The 19,071-nt window shown below is 41.4% G+C and overlaps 1 protein-coding gene across 1 annotated transcript in view; it reads right to left on the reverse strand.

Moving 5' to 3' along the window:
* Nucleotides 1–19,071, reverse strand: part of LOC118211441 (hemicentin-1-like) — a 202,790-nt gene that overhangs the window by 100,287 nt on the left and 83,432 nt on the right. Inside the window, exons 33-36 of the mRNA XM_035388640.1 lie at nucleotides 15,830–16,108; nucleotides 15,336–15,611; nucleotides 14,838–15,134; nucleotides 13,665–13,943 (exon numbers count right to left, since the gene is read on the reverse strand). Coding sequence (XP_035244531.1) covers nucleotides 13,665–13,943; nucleotides 14,838–15,134; nucleotides 15,336–15,611; nucleotides 15,830–16,108 — 1,131 coding nt within the window. The remainder of the gene's footprint in view (nucleotides 1–13,664; nucleotides 13,944–14,837; nucleotides 15,135–15,335; nucleotides 15,612–15,829; nucleotides 16,109–19,071) is intronic.

The raw sequence follows: 19,071 nt of genomic DNA on the forward strand, positions 1-19,071 counted from the left end.
GCTGCGGGAAGACAGAATCTGCAGCTGATTTCCCTGTGAAACCGCGGGGCATCGCTTTTGTTAAATGCATTTTTTATTTGGCTTTTACTTTCGTTTTGACAGCAAAGCGTGGAGTGTCACGTGTGCGGGACGTGAGCTGTACCGTGGTTGCCTCTAGTAAAGCTAGAACTGGTGACTTTTTTGGGTCCTGTCTGGCTAACATTAAACTACAGCATGAACCACAGAGGCTTCCATTTCACCTAACTGAAGTGAATTTTTCACTTATTGAAAGAAAAAAACAGGGCCAATCCATAGCATCTGGGCACAATAAAATATGTTTGTTGTCTTTCATATCTGAAATAGTGACCCCTGCTTTGCTCAAGTTCATTTTTGGCTATTATAATTTTTCCTTTTAGGAGCATTAAAAAGCTTTCAACAGGTAATATGATCTTCCCGGTTTATTTTCACATTAATAAAACAATGTTTTGATATACAATATGTAGTTCCTCAATCTTAAGTTGAATTATAAATGTATATTTTCTGTAACCAAGTCTATCAATATCGATGAAATACAAGCATGTATAAGTTTGTCAATTCGATTAAATAAGTCCAATCAAGTTTGAAATAGCAGTATTTTCTGTTTTAGACCAGTGGCGCCACCTAATGTTTTCTGAAAAAAATACAGCTGAGTGATGCATTTTGTATAGTATTATGTGCTTCTACATAAAAAAAATTATACTTGGCAATCATCAGTATTCCGAATGTGACCATTAGAATGCAGAGTAATTTACACCATTGAAAAACACATTACTTAAGCATGTCAAAAACCTTTTACATGTTTGGGCAAGCAAAACATCAGCAAGCTTTCTGTTACTTGCGGGTTAGAATCTTAATAAAATTCCTCCAGTTATTATGAAAGAATATAACACACATGGTGAAAATTAAAGCAAAAAATAAATAGTGTGAAATCAAACTTAACATTTGAAGAATAAAGGTTAACATATCAAGGCTTGAATGCCTTAATTTCACAGCTATGTCGTAAGTAGTAAAATAAAAAGCTCATGAAATGAAGCACATGCATGCAGTCTAAAAGTAAGCCATGTAGTCAGAGATCAATGTTCTGGATACACATACAGTGCAGTCATCTCAGAAACCATGGGATGACCTTTTCCTACATTACATAAAATCCTCACTCTTTCCTTTGCGATCACAGCCATCTGCACTGGTCCTAAGAGAGATGTTTTTCTCTTCATTGGCCAGCTAAAACAAATGAGAAATAGTCACAACTACAGATTCACAGAAGCAGTGTCACGAACAGAAATATGGCCAAAACAAATCATCAAAATACACCCAGGCAGAGTTAATAGTGCATCACAGTACCTTTGTTGTGAGATCTTCTGGATCCTCTTTTGGTGGGGGTACTATGAAAGCAAACAAGATATGAGAATGTAATAGCTTTATTCAGTCTCCAGGGCTAGCACAGCCAGAATGATCATGAAATGGTTGATATCAGGACGGGGTCAGGATTTTAACCCTTGTCCTTGTGGTCGAAGTCTAGAGCTCTACTACTGGGCTAGACTCAAAGACTGATGAACCCAAAAGCAGAGAACAAAAAACTGGATTCCAAAAAATATACACAAGAAAGTGCTCAGGCACAACAGTCTTTAGGTTCCAAAGAACACGATCCAAAAAACTTGTAAACAAGTTTCAAAATACAAAAAATTTCAAAATACAAAAAACTCATAGGTAATGAAACTAAACACAAGAGAGTTTTCAAGCACAGCAACAGTCCAACAAAAGCAAGCACAAGGTAGCACTTACTCAAGGTAGACCAGACAAAGACTGAGCAAAGACAGCTACAAAACGGCAACTTAAATAGACAGCGCAATTAAGGCACAGGTGGAACATATTACCAAGACACTCTCAAAGACAGAAAACAAAGGAAACCAAAAGTCTATAAGGGTGCCATCTTTTGGCCAAAAGAATGTATTACAGTCCAGATGCTGACAGTTAAATTCTAAAATTATTGCATGATAATTCAAATAAATCTATGCGCAAAAAACATGATTCAAAATATAATTTACTTGTATATGTTTATATATTTACTATTTAAATATCTACTATTTGTGTGTTTTAATAATGGCACAATAATTAATTTAATTTTTTTGGTAGCAGAAGTGAACTCGGAAATCAACACTATCAATAACATTAAAGAATTTAGCTTTATCTAATACTAAGCAGATTGAAAATAAACACTACATTTAATTTTGTTAATAGTTATGTAGAGCTTCAGAGAGCCACATCTTATACTGGAAAGATGAAAAAAAAAAAATAAAAGAGTTGTAATTTATTTATGAAATTACCACAAAATGTCATCATAGTCTCCAGGGTAGGCACAGCCTATTGTTTTTTTTTTGTGCCATTTTTCTGCCCAATTTAGTCATATATACCAATTCCTCAGTCGATGCGCTATCCTCTGTCGGTCTCCTCCGATACATGTGGAGTCGGCAGCCACTTCTTTTCACCTGACAGAGGAGTTTCACTGGGAGAGAGTAACGCGAGCAGAGGTTCATGCTATCTCCCCCAGATGCCCTCCCTGCTGGACAGGCGCCCTGACCAATCAGTAGGAGTCGCTAATGCAGCGCTCAGGACTCATACCCTCACAGGCTTCCCACCCGCGAACACAGCGTCTAACCCAGCCGAAAGTACCACTGCCAGGGATTGAACCTTGGTCTCTGAGGTGGTAGGCGAGTGCTTATACCGCTACACTACCCTTGCTTCTGTGCATGTTTGACAACATACGCTGACATACGAGTGTGCATGTGCCTTAATAATAACACTGATTCATTTTAATCTAGTTTTAGCAAAGGAGAACTCTGAAATCAGCAACACAAGACATGACATTACAGTTGTTTGCTTTGTCAGCAGATGGTGAATTTGTGTACTAAATTCAATGTAGCTGACATTGTAATGATGATCAGCCGCAATTTCCTTTGTTTCAAGGTCTTTTCTTACAAATTTCTGAATGACTCTTTAAGGATAAAGTACAGAACAATAAAATAAATAAGATGTGCATGAATAATGAAAATACTTGCCTGTCTCTTGTACAAAGACAGTCAGGACAACAAGGCCTACCGGGGGAAAAAAATAACATTTTATTAGCTATTCCAGTTATTCACCAATAAAGCAAACCCAGTACATACAGTAATATGAATATTACTTTTTCGTTATTTGTATTTGTCCTAATACTGTAGCTTATTCTTCTGCCTAGTTTGTTTTGTAGAAGTTAGGTCAGAATAGTGTTCACTGTGTGAACTGTGTTCTTGGCAAGAAATAGCTGTACCTTACTGAACCTGTGTTTTGCAGTTGTCTATGACCATGAAATGCACTTTTTTGTACGTCGCTTTGGATAAAAGCGTCTGCCAAATGAATGTAATGTAATGTAAGGGCACAGAAATGTTGTGTAGACATTATCTCAACAGTAAAATTTGGAAAAAACAGAAAAAAAGAAAGTAGCTAGCTGATCCGAGCTCGGTGCTTGCACCTCGTAGCTAGCTGATCCGAGCTCGGAGCTTGCACCTCGTAGCTAGCTGATCCGAGCTCGGAGCTTGCACCTTGCAGGTAGCTGATCCGAGCTTGTGGTCAAAACGCCTTTCAGGGATGGCGAACGGCACTAAAGTAGCCTTGGTGTGCTTGTGAACCTCAGCACGTTGACATGCCAAGCAGGCATTCGCCCAGTCCCCGACATCCTTCTTCAGGCCGTGCCACGCAAACTTCTCGGACATTAATGTTTGCGACGCCTGGTGGCCCGGATGGGACAGGTTGTGCAAAGCATCGAAAACACGCCGCCGCCAAACCCCAGGGCACCGCTGGTCTCGCGACGCCAGTGGACACATCGCAAAGGAGCAGCAGGCACGAAGTACCGAAACTCGCATCCTGCAGCTGCAGGCCTGTGGTAGGCGTGCGTAACGCCTGCACTTCGGGGTCAGACGCTTGGTCAGCAGCCATCTGAGTGTAATCTACACCTAAATGGACCGCGCCCGCCGTAGACCGTGAAAGACGGTCTGCCGCCACGTTGTCCTTTTCGGCGATGTGCTGAATGTCCGTGGTGAACTCCGAAATGAACGCTAACTGCCTTTGTTGACGGGCGGACCACGGCTCCGAAACTTTAGCCATAGCTAGAGCCCAAGATTTGTGGTCTACGAAGGCAGTGAATGTGTGGCCCTCGAGCAGGAAACGAAAGTGTCGCACAGCTAAATAGAGGCCGAGGAGCTCGCGATCAAATGTGCTATATTTGCGTTCAGCGGGGCGGAGCTGGCGGCTAAAAAAAGTGAGCGGTTGCCAAACCCCGTCCACCAGCGGTTCGTGCACCCCGCCAACCACGAAATAAACAAATCTTTCTCTCTTTTTGGGCGATTGTAATTCTTGAAAAGCACTTTCTACTCACGGGGACCCCATTTACCCTTACCTTGGGAGACAGCATACCTTCCACTCACACTTCGTAAACACGTAACAGGTTGTGATTAAAAAAAGTATGCTGATCTCATGTACACAATGGTACATCACGCAGTGACTCATTCACACCTAGAATGCTTCATTCACAATGTTATTTTGATTCTGAGTGTGAATCCTTCTTGTTTTAATTCAGTGATAAGAAAGACAGAATGAAAAACTCACATGCTGCTGTGGTGAAATCATACATGTTGAGCTTTCTCTCCCCTGCTCTTTCTCTAACAGGTACAGCCCTGCAGCGCTGGCTGGTTTTGTTAGCGGATGTGTTGCATTCTTTTAATACAGCTGTGGTCAGGCATTGGCTGGAAACATCAGTGTGGTTTATTTATTTTCTTAAGAAGGTACAACAGCTGGCCGCTGTGGCATATCTACTGTTTAACTACTTTTTCAGTAAGAGTTCAATCCTCAACTGCGAGTGCGCATCTCGTAGCTCCCAGCTCCCCGAGCCACTCCCATTTCTTGATCCGAGCTCACACCTCGCACCTCAGAGCTTCGAGCTAGTCCACACCTCGCAGCTAGCTGATCCAAGCTCAGAGCTCGCACCTTGCAGCTAGCTGAGCCAAGCTCAGAGCTCGCACCTTGCAGCTAGCTGATCCCAGCTCAGAGCTCACACCTCGCAGCTAGCTGATCCGAGCTCGGAGCTCGCACCTTGCAGCTAGCTGATTCAAGCTCGAAGCTCGCACCTTGCAGCTAGCTGATCCGAGCTCGGAGCTCGCACCTTGCAGCTAGCTGATCCGAGCTCGAAGCTCCCTCCTCGTAGCTTGAGTGCCAGCTCCCACCTCGCAGATGGTAGTGTAGGGTTTAAATGAAGGAGGCAAGCCGTTTGGTTTTCAGGTACTGACAAAATGACAAAAACTGCTTCAACAGCACAAACTGGATGCGCGTCTCTCGCCCCTTTCCTAGTTCACAGAGACCAGCTGAATCAATGAATGAACTCACGACACCTCTCTGGTGCGTCTCCTAAAAGCGTCCAGGCGCTACAGGAAATTCTGACTGACAGTCCTAGTGATCTCCACACAAGCCCCCCCCAGAATTCACTGTGGCAGAAAAACTCAACCGCTTAGGGGTCCGGATGACGAGGCCAAACCTTCCCAGTCTCTTGCCCGGAGACGAGGGCCTGACCGGAACAATGGAGGGGTCAAGACCCATATCAGATTCAGTGTTAGGGCGATTGCCAGGGTCAGGGTCTGAGTCGGGGGCAGGATTTCTCGACTTGAGAGCGGGAGGGCGACCTCTGCACGGGGGACAAGCGACCTCTACAGGCGAATCCAGGTCAACGTGAGCCGGCTTCAAGTGGTCTACTGTAACGCGGTCAGACCTACCACCGATGTCCAAAACGAAAAACTTGTCCCCAGACTCCAAAACTCGAAACGGCCCATCGTGAGGGGGTTGCAAAGGGCTACGATGCATTTCATGACGCACAAACACGAAACGCGCATCACGCAACCCTGGGAGAATGTGGGAGCGTGGCAAACTGTGATGCGTCGTGGGCACTGGGGCAAAAGACTCCGCGCTGTCCCGCAGAACTGAGCGCTGGCGCGTGGCTGACCAAGGGACCCAGCAGTTGGGTAGGAACTCCCCTGGGATGCGTAAAGGTTGCCCGTAAACCAGTTCTGCAGACGATGCCATCAGATCAGCCTTAGGGGCCGTCCTAAGACCAAGTAGGAAGCCTATCAAACCAAGCATCCCCTTAGAGCGCAGCACGGAAGGACGCCTTCAATGAGTGACGAACACGCTCTCACATTCCGTTAGCCTGAGGGTGATAAGCCGTGGTCCAATGCAGCGTGACCCCCAACTGGCGAGCGATCACCGCCCACAACTCTGATGTGAACTGAGCCCCGCGGTCAGAGGACAAATCAGCCCTGACCACGAAGCGCAAGACCCACGAACCGATGAAAGCTCGAGCGACCTCAGCAGTGGTGATAGATGTCAGCAGTATTACCTCCGGCCAACGTGTGGTCCTGTCTACGTGAGTCAGATCCAATCAAATCCCCGTTCGTTACCAAAAATTGAAGGCACTAGCCAATCTGGGAGCGCATCGCTACCAAGAATTGAAAGACTCGGCCAATCAGGGCGCGTATGTCTACCAAGAGTTTACCAAGAATTAACCAATCGCTTTCTGGAGTATCTCGGGCTGAGAGCATAGAGCGCTAGCCAGCGCTATGCTACCACCATCAACACAACGCACACAGCACTCATACGCCGGTATATGCACTTATTATAGCTAGCTACCTCTAAAGCATTTCCAGTAAAATAACCTGTTAAACCAGAGAAATTGCTCAGTTGTCGTAGAATCTTTCTCGCAACACAATGTATCAAGGCTGGCAGCGTCGGCATAGCAACCAACGCTGTAACGAAACGTTAACTATGTTACAATGGCTATAGCAGCTGTTTTAGAATGTCATTGCATCATCTTGACCTTTTTTTCAGCCCGAACATAAAATGTTGTAACAGCTGTCACACGACAGCGCCATCTATTGGTTGCTGAAGGAAACATAGACGTGCATGATGCAGTTGTACGCTTAAACATGAAAATGGATATTAAGTGTAGGGCAGTTCACATAAGTCTGCCTCTTATCAGACCCTCAGAGGAAAACAGACTGTTTATTGTGCTGACAGGGAGTCAGTAAATGTGATAAAGAGACAGTGCTTGGCTGCAAAACATCGGACTGGATCAGCATTATTTAAAACTTAAGGTTCTGACAGTGTAGTCATATTTTGTATTGTTGGAAAGCTGATGTCATGTGGAACAAGTTGGCGTCTCAGCTACAAAGGTTAATCTAGTTTGATATATTTACAGAGATAGCATACACAGGATTCATTGTTGTACTGTTATGTCATGATCGTTACTTTATTTAATGGATTGAGGGGTTTTTCTTTAAAATAATAATAATAAGTCTATTTACATAGCACCTTTCAAGAGCAGACGTCACAAAGTGCTTTACAATAAAATCAACAACAAAAGGCAAGAGAAAACAGATCACAATCCAAAATCACAAACCAACAACATGATAAAACAAGATAAAATTATTTTTTTATTTTTCTAAAAACAAATTAAACAAAAGCAAGTCTAAAAAATGGGTCTTAAGCTGCTTTTTAAAGGAGTCCACCTGTCCACAATTCTTAAGTCCAATGGGAGAGAGTTCCAGAGTTTCGGAGCTATAACCTCAAACGCACAGTCTCCTTTTGTTTTGAGCCTGGAGCAAGGAACAACCAACAAACCCTGATCAGAGGACCTTAGATTCCTACTGGGCTTATATGGCTGCAGTAGCTCTTTAATGTAGACAGGTACCTGATCATGCAAGGCTCTGCAAACAATTACAAGAATCTTGAAATGGATTCTGAATTTGATGGGAAGCCAGTGTACAGATTTCAGGATTGGCATTACTTGAGACCTTTTGGGGGACCTGGTCAGGAGCTTAGCAGCAGCATTTTGGACCAGTTGTAAGCGGTGAAGGGATGTCTTGCTAAGACAGGTGAAAAGGGAATTGCAGTAATCAAGATGTGAGGAAATAAATGCATGTATAATCATCTCCAACTCAGCTGTGGAGACAATGGGCCTGAGTTTGGCAGTGTTTCTCAGCTGGTAGAAGCAGGAGCGAGCCAAGCAATTTCAGGACAACGCCATCTGCGGTAGACATAAGAACTTCTATTTTTTCAGTATTTAGCTGCAGAAAATTGTCTGCCATCCAATCTTTTACAGAGTCGAGCCAATTCAGTAGAACAGCCAGTCTTGAAACATTTTGAGGCTTAAATGAAAAGTATAATTGAATATCGTCTGCATAACAATGAAAGGAGACAACATTAAAATAGCTTATTATCTGCCAGAGAGGAAGAATGTACAATATAAACAGCAGGGGGCCTAGGACAGAACCTTGGGGAACACCACAAAAAAGAGATTCAGCTGACGAGACATAATTATGGACTGTAACCGAGAAAGTCCTGTCCGACAGGTACGAGGAAAACCAATCCAATGCTGATCCAGAAATACCCACCCACTGCCTGAGCCTCTCAATCAAAATACGGTGGGTCCACCGTATCAAAAGCAGAACTGAGATCTAACAGAACCAATACAGAACATTCTCCTGCATCACCCTTCATTAGCAGAACATTTGATACTCTGAGAAGAGCTGTTTCTGTTGAGTGCAACCGACGGAAGCCAGACTGAAACTTCTCTAAAATGTTGTGCTCACCAAAGACAGCTGTTAGCTGCTTAGCAACCACATTTTCACTTTTTCTAAGACCTTAACTATAAAAGGTCATTTATAAATAGGCCTGTAGTATATATCTATTTATATAAAGAGAGAAGTGCAATGGTTCAGAGAGACTTGTCAACAGTCTCCTGCGCATATGCATATGCGTATAGACATTTCACCACTCACATTTTGCACAATTGCATATTGTTATTATTACTAAACAATTAACTGCATTCATTTTAACCTGGAATGCCTCTTTGACTCTTACCACTTCAAACCCAGCCGTTTTAAGGTTCTAACACTTAGATCCCAGGATATCTGCACCCTGTAGTCACTCACCTGTACACTAGTGTCATAGCAGGATACACAATGTATTTATGCAGGCTACACAAGCAAGTCACCTCCACGTCAACCATGATAGACAGCGATCCGTATTGAGCCACACTACTGGCGGACAGCAGTCTCCTTCGTCTATACCTAACCGTTAGCCCAGAGGAAAGGTTAAAACACTATATAATCAAGATAACATTAAATTAATCCCGTTGCAGTAAAACTACATGCATTCCTTTGCCACTCAGATACTTCCGCTGTTTGGTTTGCAGAGGGGTTTCTTACAGTTGGCAACCTTGATGTTATAAGTTCTGCTGGTGACCTGTTTGGTGTATCTGAGGGGTTTCTTACATAGGTGATCATCAGTATTCTGAATATTCCTACTAGAATGCAGAGTAATTTACACCATTGAAAAAAACACATTGATTTAGCTTGACAAAAACTTTTAGATGCATTGGGCAAGAAAAACATCAGCAAGATTTCAGTTACCTGGGGCTTAAAATTTAGATTAAATTTCTCCTGTCATTTTGCAAAGAATATCACACATATGGCAAAAATTTAAGAAAAAATAAAAATTAGGATACAATCAAACTATGTATGTCGTAAGATATAAATAAAAAAAGCACAAATAAAAGCTTTTAAGCTGAAATAAAATCAAGCAAATGTATCCAACATAAAGGTAAGCCGTGTACTCCGGGATCAGTGCTTTCGATACACCTACAGTGATACATCTTTTATTTAATGTATGAAAATGACATTTTCCTTCATTACATAAAATCCTCATTCTTTCCTTTGCGATCACAGCCATCTGCGCTGGTCCTAAGCAAGATGATTTTCGTCTTCACTGGCCAGCTAAAACAAATGAGAAATAGTCACAACTACAGATTCAGAGAAGCAATATCACAAAAAGAAATATGGGCAAACCAAATCATCAAAATACAGCCAAGCCGAGTTTACAGTGCGTCGCAGTACCTTTGAATGATGTGAGATCTTCTGGATTCTGTTTTGGTGGGAGTACTATGAAAGCAAACAAGAGATGTGAAAAAGTATTAAGGAATATACATGTTCACATAAGTGTCAGTCATTATGGAAGCAAACTCGTTGAATTGGCATATATCAAAATGTAACAATGTATTCAGGCAACCAAGTCACATAGTCATGCATCTACAGATAATGATAATGCATTACATTTTTTTACATACATTATGAATTAGCATCAATTAAAAATAAAATGAAAACAAAGAAAGAATTGGATAAAGATAGTACCTTCAGTCTTCTTTTTCAGGTCCAGAATAGAATAAAGTTCAATGCTGTAAGCAGCTACAAATACAATATAAATATAATGAATTAAATAACAAAAAATTCTGAGGCACTAAATTACAGAATGAATGGTCAATTCACTGGTATGCTGTAAAAATTAATTGAATTCAGTAATACCTTTTTGCATATAAGTACTAATTTATCAAAAATCACATGAAATCCAAATTTATTTTATAATTGTGTACTCAAAGGTGAATGAGGGATAATGCCTTTTTTTGTCATTGTTGGATTTTCTTCCCAAATAGGAAACAATATCTATGCTCAGAAGGATTTGTGGTATCAGAACCTGAAGTAAAAGTTCATTATGAAAAGACCTTTTTTTAATAAAATGGTCTAACAATACATCATAAATTATGAAATACCATTTGCTTCAGTGGATTGTTCTTCATTACTGACATGTTCATGGTCCCCATACAGGTATTCTGAAATACACATTGTAAGACGTAACATAACAAAAGTAACATAACATAACTGGCCATTCAGCCCAACAGTGTTCGCCATTTTCCTACCACTAAAGTGTACTTGGTGCTCGGGTTACCTACAAACTAGATGGCATCTAGCATCATATCGAACCTGGCCTTGAGAACCCCCAGAGTTTCTGCCTCTACTACATGACACGGCAAGCTATTCCACACAGTGACTATTTACTGCCGGTGTGAAAAAAATACTTTCTAATGTCTGTGCGGAAGTTGGCTTTTGCTAATTTCCATTTATACCCCCTCGTTCTAGCTTTTATCTTTCATATCAGGAACCAATTTGGTTGCCCTTCTCTGAACCATTTCCTTTATATCTTTGTTCTAGTACAGTCCCCAGAACTGCACACAATACTCTAAGTGTGGTCTGACAAAGGTATTGTGGTCTGTAAAGGTAAGTACGGTATTCAATAAGTAGGTTCTCCGGTGCAGATTAGATGGGTGGACAGACTTCATCTTTTAAGGGTCTCCTGTGAGACAAAGACATTCACAGCACAAAATGACTTACTAAGAGGTCAGAAATATTAACAAGGGGGAAATGGAAACAGTAAATTTCTCACCTGTGGGTGGCTTTGACAAAAACATGTCATTCTGTGGTGTCATCTTGTAAGCTGTTTAACAAAGTGGAACACACACACGGGATAGAGGCAGTCAGTTAATTTAAACAATGTTAGTTTTCTGTATTTTTGTTTCTATACATCTTCAAACAATACATTCAGTACTTCAGATAATACTGTCTGTAGCCCATATTGTACGTTTTCCCTACTCCAACATTTCCTGTGCTCAATATAAAACCAAGTCATTTGAATGAGGACTCTCCACAACATGTGTTGACATATGTGGAACAGTGAACAGAGCAGCAGTGTAGTACCATGGGGAAGGAACTCCACTTGTAAACTTGCAGGTTTGATTCCAAAGAACCACACTGCCAAAGGTACCCTTGATCAACGCACTTAACCTGGATTGCTTTAGTATGGAATCCAGCTGTATAAATTGGTACTATGTGAAAATGCAGGAGTTCTGTACATTGCTGTGGTAAATGCCTGTAATGTAAAAGAAAAGCATTGAGCTGGTAGCACAATTCACACTCACCCAACTTCCTTTTCTTTCTCAGGCAAACACAGCCCAGGACTGTGAGGATTAGTCCAAGAAAGACTGAGCTGGCCACGGAAACCAGAACTTTCCGCTTTAGGCCTGACAGACAAGGGAACACAAAACAAAGGGAGGGACCCAAAATCATGCAACTCATTATAAATGACCAGCATTATGACCTGTAATGGCTGAACTACATTGGCTGCATTAGCTGCATGGATTGGCTTCGACTGCTTATCCTTAAGCTCAAAATACCATGGTGCACTGTGGAGTACTGACTGAGTCTATTGCAAATAAGATAGAGTGACTTCCTGTCACACACCGTGCTCACCACAAGCGCTTGAAGGGTGATGGAGGAAGTGGTCTTGGGTGAGGCACATTTCATTAATAGCCTGACAAAAGGAGTGAAACTCACCAATGTTGTTTTCTCTAAATCCTTCGCTGATCTCTGTGTAAGACGGTTGGCCTGTTCTGTTTCCTCTGCATTTATATTCACTGCTGTAAGAGTCGTTTCCAGTGGCAAGTGTGAGTCTATCCCCGCTGGGGTCCAGTGGAAGATGCCGTCCGTCTCTGTACCATGTGTAGTTCCACTTAGCAGAGCTCCCCTCAACCTGACACCTCAGAGTCAGACTGTCTGACCTGAAGATCTCTGTCCACGCAGTCTCCAGAGTCAGCACAGCCTGAGGACGAGCTGAAACGCCACAATGATTAGGAAATGGTTGATTAGAGCATCGTGCTCAACTATAAATTATAATACATCAAAGCGCCATGCCCAAAACATGATTGAAAATATCACTTATGTGGTGCATGTATGTTTGCACTTCGATGTCGCTGCTTGTCCGGTGGCATTGTAATGTTTAAACAGGCAAGGGCCTTCCCCAATAGTGTAGGAGAAGCACAGAATAGTCTAGAATGTGATTGTATTCTGTAGAATTAAAATTAGCCTTCACTAGAACTAAGGGGCCTAGCCCAAACAATTAAAAACATCCCCAGACCAAAGAGTGTCCAGATACCTTTGGTCATATACCGTATAGAACATTTCAGAATTATTTGCTTTATCATATACTAGACTGAGAAATAAAGCAGTAAAATTCATTTCTTATGTTACCAGTTATGTTGAACTGGAGAGAGTCACTGTACAGTGTATAGAAAGCAAGGCTCCCTCTCCTTGCTCTGCACCAGTACTCTCCACCATGTGAAACTGCAGCAGAGTGGATGGTGTAACTGGACCCGTCAGTGCTGCTGGAGTCAGTACTGGTCAGTGCTGCTCCCTGTGTTTCTTTGTACCACAGATACTCCCAGCCAGCAGGATCTGTGCCAGCCCTGCAGCTCAGGGTCACTGTATCTCCTGTGAAGATCTCTCCACTGGGGGGTTCCAGAGTCAGCAGGGGTTTGGGGGCCTCCCCTACAAAACAGGTATAATGTCACCTGCAGGAAAAACACTAGAAAACCAGAGTAACATTAAGACACTTGCTATTATAAACAGGACTGCACAAACCATAACTCACCATATAATAAAGTTACTTGTTTGGCAACAGATGATTCACATTCACCCAGACCATACAATACAATACAATACAATACAATAAGCTCTTAATACCGCTCTACATGCGCACATCCCAGGGTGCTTTACAAAAAAAATAAAAAATAACCACCCTAAGAAGTCAAAACTAAGAGGAATAGGCACATGAGAATCATGGTACGTATAAATTAACATAAATATAGGTCTGTGTAGTTTCCACAGCACAACAACATTACTCACCATCTACAGTCAGGGTCACATCTTTGCTCATTTTAGTGTAAACAGCTCTTCCTGGTATTGCTCCTTTGCAGGAGTATCTTCCTCTGTGTGACTGATCTAGAGCTGGGATTGTGTGCTCATTTCCTCTGGAGAGCGCACTGTTCATAGAGGCTCCATCTCTGTACCACAGATAACTCCACTCAGTCTGAATGAACTTAATCTCACATTTGAGAGTCACTTTCTCAGTGGGGTAGAACTTCCTCCATGCAGGGTTCAGGGTTAGCACAGCAGGCGGTGGAGCTGCCAGTACAGGACACAATCAAACCCAGCACAGGGACAAAGAATTTCAGCAGTTCAGAAGAATTCAGTTAATATGTGTGCATTTACTGAATAAAAAATGCCAAGTACAAACCTTTTTTTTCAATTTCTAAATACAATAACACAAAAATATGACTTTTACTTAAAAATAGTCTTAGAAATGACATTTATTAAAATATTCTTAATTTGGCAATAATTACAATTAAATTATTGGAAGTCTATCTAATCATTGTGCAGTCAGAGGTGGAGGGGTGGGAGAGAAGTGCCTATTTTACTTGCCTGGAATGCATGGAAAATAGGCATTAAGTCGCAAGAAATATTGCAAAAAGTAGTTAAGCTTAAATGTGCGAGGTCAAGTAAACATTGAGGCAAAAAGGTTATTCCCAGTCAGGAATTGCAAAGCAGCTTTAAGATTTCCAGGTGCAGTTCTCAGTACACACTCAGAAGGCAGAAGACAAATATCTTGTGCTGTGTAGCAAGAGAAACTGTCATAAAACTACACCATAGCTACAGGAAGAACTCAATGCTACTAGAGAGAAACCAGTTCACCTGATTACAGTGAAATGGCAACTACGATCATACAAAAAAGCATGCAAAAATGTTCAGACAGCAAATGTTTATGCATTTGTGCTTGTATGCAAGTACAATGAAAATATTATTTATATTGGTTTTGTATGTGTGTGTCTGTGTGCGTAGACATGCATGTGCTGATGTGTGTTTGTATGCATGTACAGTAACGGCACTACGGTTCATTTTATTTTAGTTGTACCAGGTGAAGGTGAACTGTGAAAGTAACGTTATAATACCATTACATACTAATTAGCGGTATCATACACTAGACTGATAAAAAGCAGTGAAATGTATTTCTTATGTTACCAGTTATGCTGAGCTGGAGAGAGTCACTGTACGGTGTGTAGAAAGGGGGTCTCCCTCTCACTGCTCGGCACCAGTACTCTCCACCATGTGAAACTGCAGCAGAGTGGATGGTGTAACTGGACCCGTCAGTGCTGCTGGAGTCAGTGCTGGTCAGTGCTGCTCCCTGTGTTTTTTTGAACCAGAGATACTCCCAGCCAGCAGGATCTGTGCCAACCCTGCAGCTCAGGGTCACTGTATCTCCTGTGAAGATCTCTCCACTGGGGCGGTCCAGAGTCAGCAGGGGTTTGGGGGCCTCCCCTAAAAAACAGGTATAATTTCACACGCAGGAAAACCAGAGTAAACATACATTTCAGATGCTACTTTAAGACACTAACCATAATAAACAGGCCACATAGAACAATCCACAACATTACAGTTAAAGTAAAAAAATTAGCAAAAATAGAAATACTACATTATAATTATTACATTTGTATCATCATGTAATAAATGACATCTTACCATTAACTTTGAGTGCAACCATATTGCTGGTGCCAGTGTACAGTACTTTTTCCTTATGTTGTCCTTTACATGTGTATGTTCCTGAGTCTGACTGAACAGCAGACAGGATCTCATAGGTGTCCTCAGCTGTGCCCACAGGAAGTTCTCGTCCATCTCTGTACCATTTATGCATCCACACAGCAGAGTGGTCCTGAATGTGACAGTGAAGAGTCGCTCTCTCTCTGTTAAAGATGTTTTTCCATCCAGTCTGTAGAGTCAGAACCACGGACGGGAGTGCTGGAAAGACCAGGAAACAAAGTGCAAGATGAAGATGGATTCATAGGAATACCTGCTTTACATGGATTGCTGATGCCCGTCAGTCGACAACTTTCTATACAATATTACAAAGGTAACAAAAAAAAAGAATAATTTGCAAATACTGGATATTAATTATTGCACTTTTACGTAAGCATTAATATAGGTCAAGCTAACTCTCACAGCACAACATTACTCACCATCTACAGTCAGAGTCACATCTTTGCTCATTTCAGTGTAAACAGCTCTTCCTGGTATTTTCCCTCTGCAGGAGTATCTTCCTCTGTGTAACTGATCTAGAGCTGGGATTGTGTACTCATTTCCTCTGTAGAGCACACTGTTCATAGAGGCTCCATCTCTGTACCACAGATAACTCCACTCAGTCTGATGGGTCTGAATCTCACATTTGAGAGTCACTTTCTCAGTGGGGTAGAACTTCCTCCATGCAGGGTTCAGGGTTAGCACAGCAGGTGGTGGAGCTGCCAGTACAGGACACAATCAACACCATCACTGGGACAAAGAACTTCAGCTGTTCAGAAGAATTCAGTTAATATATGTGCATTTATTGAAGAACACACCAACATACAAACCTTTTTTTTATTTATACCTACAATAACACAAAAATATGATTTTTACTTAAAAATAATCTTAGATGTTACATTCCTCAAAATAGCCTCCTTTGCTTGAATGACAATTCAATTAACTATTGGAATATTGGAAGTCTATCCAATCATTGTGCGAAGTGGAAGGTGGAGGGGTGGGAGATAGGTGGCAGGGTAATTAAATAAAGGGAAATCTAATCTACCATAAGCTTTTTTTTTAAACCCCAGGTAACCTAATACATTTAGCCTGTAGTGCAAGTAAAATAGGCATTAAGTTGCAGGAAATATGGCAAAGAAGGAGTAAGGTAATATGTGCGGGGTCTGATAAAATTTGTGGCAAGAAGGTTATTTTCAGTGAGGAATTGCAAAAAAGCTTGAGATTTCCAGAAACAGTGTTCAGTACACCCAGAATGCAGAAGACAAATATTTTGTGTTGTCTAGCAAAAGAAACCGTTGTAAGACTGCACTACAACTTACAGGAAGAACTCAATGCAACTAGAGAGAAACCAGTTCACCTGATTACAGTGAAACGACAACTACAATCATACAAAAAAGCATGCAAAAATGTTCACAGACAGCCAATATTTATGCATGTTTGCTTGTATGTATGAACAGTGAAAATATTTTTTTAGTTTTTGTATGTGTGTGTATGTGTGTGTGTTTGCATACATGTACAGTAATGTCACTACAATTCATTTCATTTTAGGTTTACCAAAGGAGAACTATGAAAGCAACAACTGTATATCACATTACAGAATTATTAGATGTATCATATACTAGACTTATAAAAAGTAGTGAAATGTATTTCTTATGTTACCAGTTATGCTGAGCTGGAGAGAGTCACTGGACGGTGTGTAGACAGTGGGGCTCCCTCTCCCTGCTAGGCACCAGTACTCTCCACCATGTGAAACTGCAGCAGAGTGGATGGTGTAACGGGACCCGTCAGTGCTGGTCAGTTCTGCTTCCTGTGTTTCTTTGTACAACAGATACTCCCAGCCAGCAGGATCAGTGCCAGCCCTACAGCTCAGGGTCACTGTATCTCCTGTGAAGATCTCTCCACTGGGGGGGTCCAGAGCCAGCAGGGGTTTGGGGGCCTCCTCTACAAAACAGGCATAATTACCCACAGGTTAAAACACCAGAAAACCAGAGTCACATTAAGACACTTACTATTATAAACAGAGCTGCACAAACCATAACTCACCATAAAATAAAGTTATTTCTTATGTAACAGATGATTGCTCACCCAGCAATCACCCAGACCATACAATACAATAAAATACAATAATCTCTTATATAGTGCTCTTCATGCATACATCCCAGGGTGCTTTACAAAAAAATAAATAAAAAATAAATAAATAACCAAACTAAGAAGTCAAAACTAAGAGGAATAGGCACATGAGAATCATGGTACGTATAAATTAACATAAATATAGGTCTGTGTAGTTTTCACAGCACAGCAACATTACTCACCATCTACAGTCAGGGTCACATCTTTGCTCATTTCAGTGTAATCATCTCTTCCTGGTATTTCTCCTCTGCAGGAGTATCTTCCACTGTGTGACTGATCTAGAGCTGGGATTGTGTACTCATCTTCTCCGGAGAGCGCACTGTTGATAGGGGCTCCATCTTTGTACCACATATAACCCCACTCAGTCTGACGGGTCTGAATTTCACATTTCAGAGTCACTTTCTCAGTGGGGTAGAACTTCCTCCATGCAGGATTCAGGGTTAGCACAGAAGATTGTAGAGCTGCCAGTACAGGACACAATCAAACCCAGCAAAAACAAAGAAATTCCTCAGAATCTTTTTTTCAGCAGGCATTCAGGAATCTTCCTGGTACATGTATTAATAAATCAGTAAATATTTCTTAGGCAATATAAATTTTCATTTTCCAGTGTAAAATTTCAATTGTGCAAAGTGCCCTGGTTAAGAGAATCCACTAAGTGTCAAAATATAAACACAATTAGTTATAATGAAGCTCCATCTGTCTCTGTGCCAGTTTTACAGTCACAAGAGCGTAATGAGGCATGCTAAAAACAGTGATGTAACAAGAAGAACTACATGTGCATATTCCAGATTATTAAGAAAGATATGGACTACAAAGCAATTTAATATTGCCCTTAACTTACAAATGCATTGCTGCAAATAATGGCTTTTAGTCACAATCAAAAATTGGTAAGTAACCTTTGATCATTTCGGAAAGTGTAAAAGTGTGTTAAAAAAAATAAAATGAAAGCCTTCATTTAATTGTTAGTCAAAATTAAGTTTGAGTGAAGACTGAATCTAGGGCAGTGTGTGCCTTCAACCACAGCGTGCACAATTAGAATGTGGTTACACTTTAGGAGCATCAATGTGAACAGGCAGCCCAATGGAGACAAACTGACTTCCTTTTCAATCACTAATACATGTTCTTTCTGTTCTACTGTATACACACTACTCTTGTTCTACAGTTTTTTTTCACATATTTGAATTTGAAAGGTTCTGTTATTCATCAAAAACAAAAATATGGTTTTCTAAAGATACATCTCTTTGAAGTGAAGTATATTCTGCAAGTAAAATGCTAATATCTTGTCTTACATGTCACTGTCAGGGTATGTGGAGAGCTGATTATCTTGCGATTTTTAGTCTTTGCTATACACCGATACTGAGCACTGTCAGACTCAGTCACACGACTCAGGGTGTAAGTAGAGGACCCTTCTCCAGTATAGGAGTAGAGTGCGGTCTCCTCAGCTTCTCTTAGCTTCTTCCAGGAATATTCCCATTGGGTGAATGGATCTGAATCCTCAACCTTACAGGTAAGACGCACAGTCTCCCCTGACCACACATTTGACCTCTGCGGA

Source organism: Anguilla anguilla, chromosome 13 (assembly GCF_013347855.1).
Source record: "Anguilla anguilla isolate fAngAng1 chromosome 13, fAngAng1.pri, whole genome shotgun sequence".
NCBI classification, from domain to species: domain Eukaryota; kingdom Metazoa; phylum Chordata; class Actinopteri; order Anguilliformes; family Anguillidae; genus Anguilla; species Anguilla anguilla.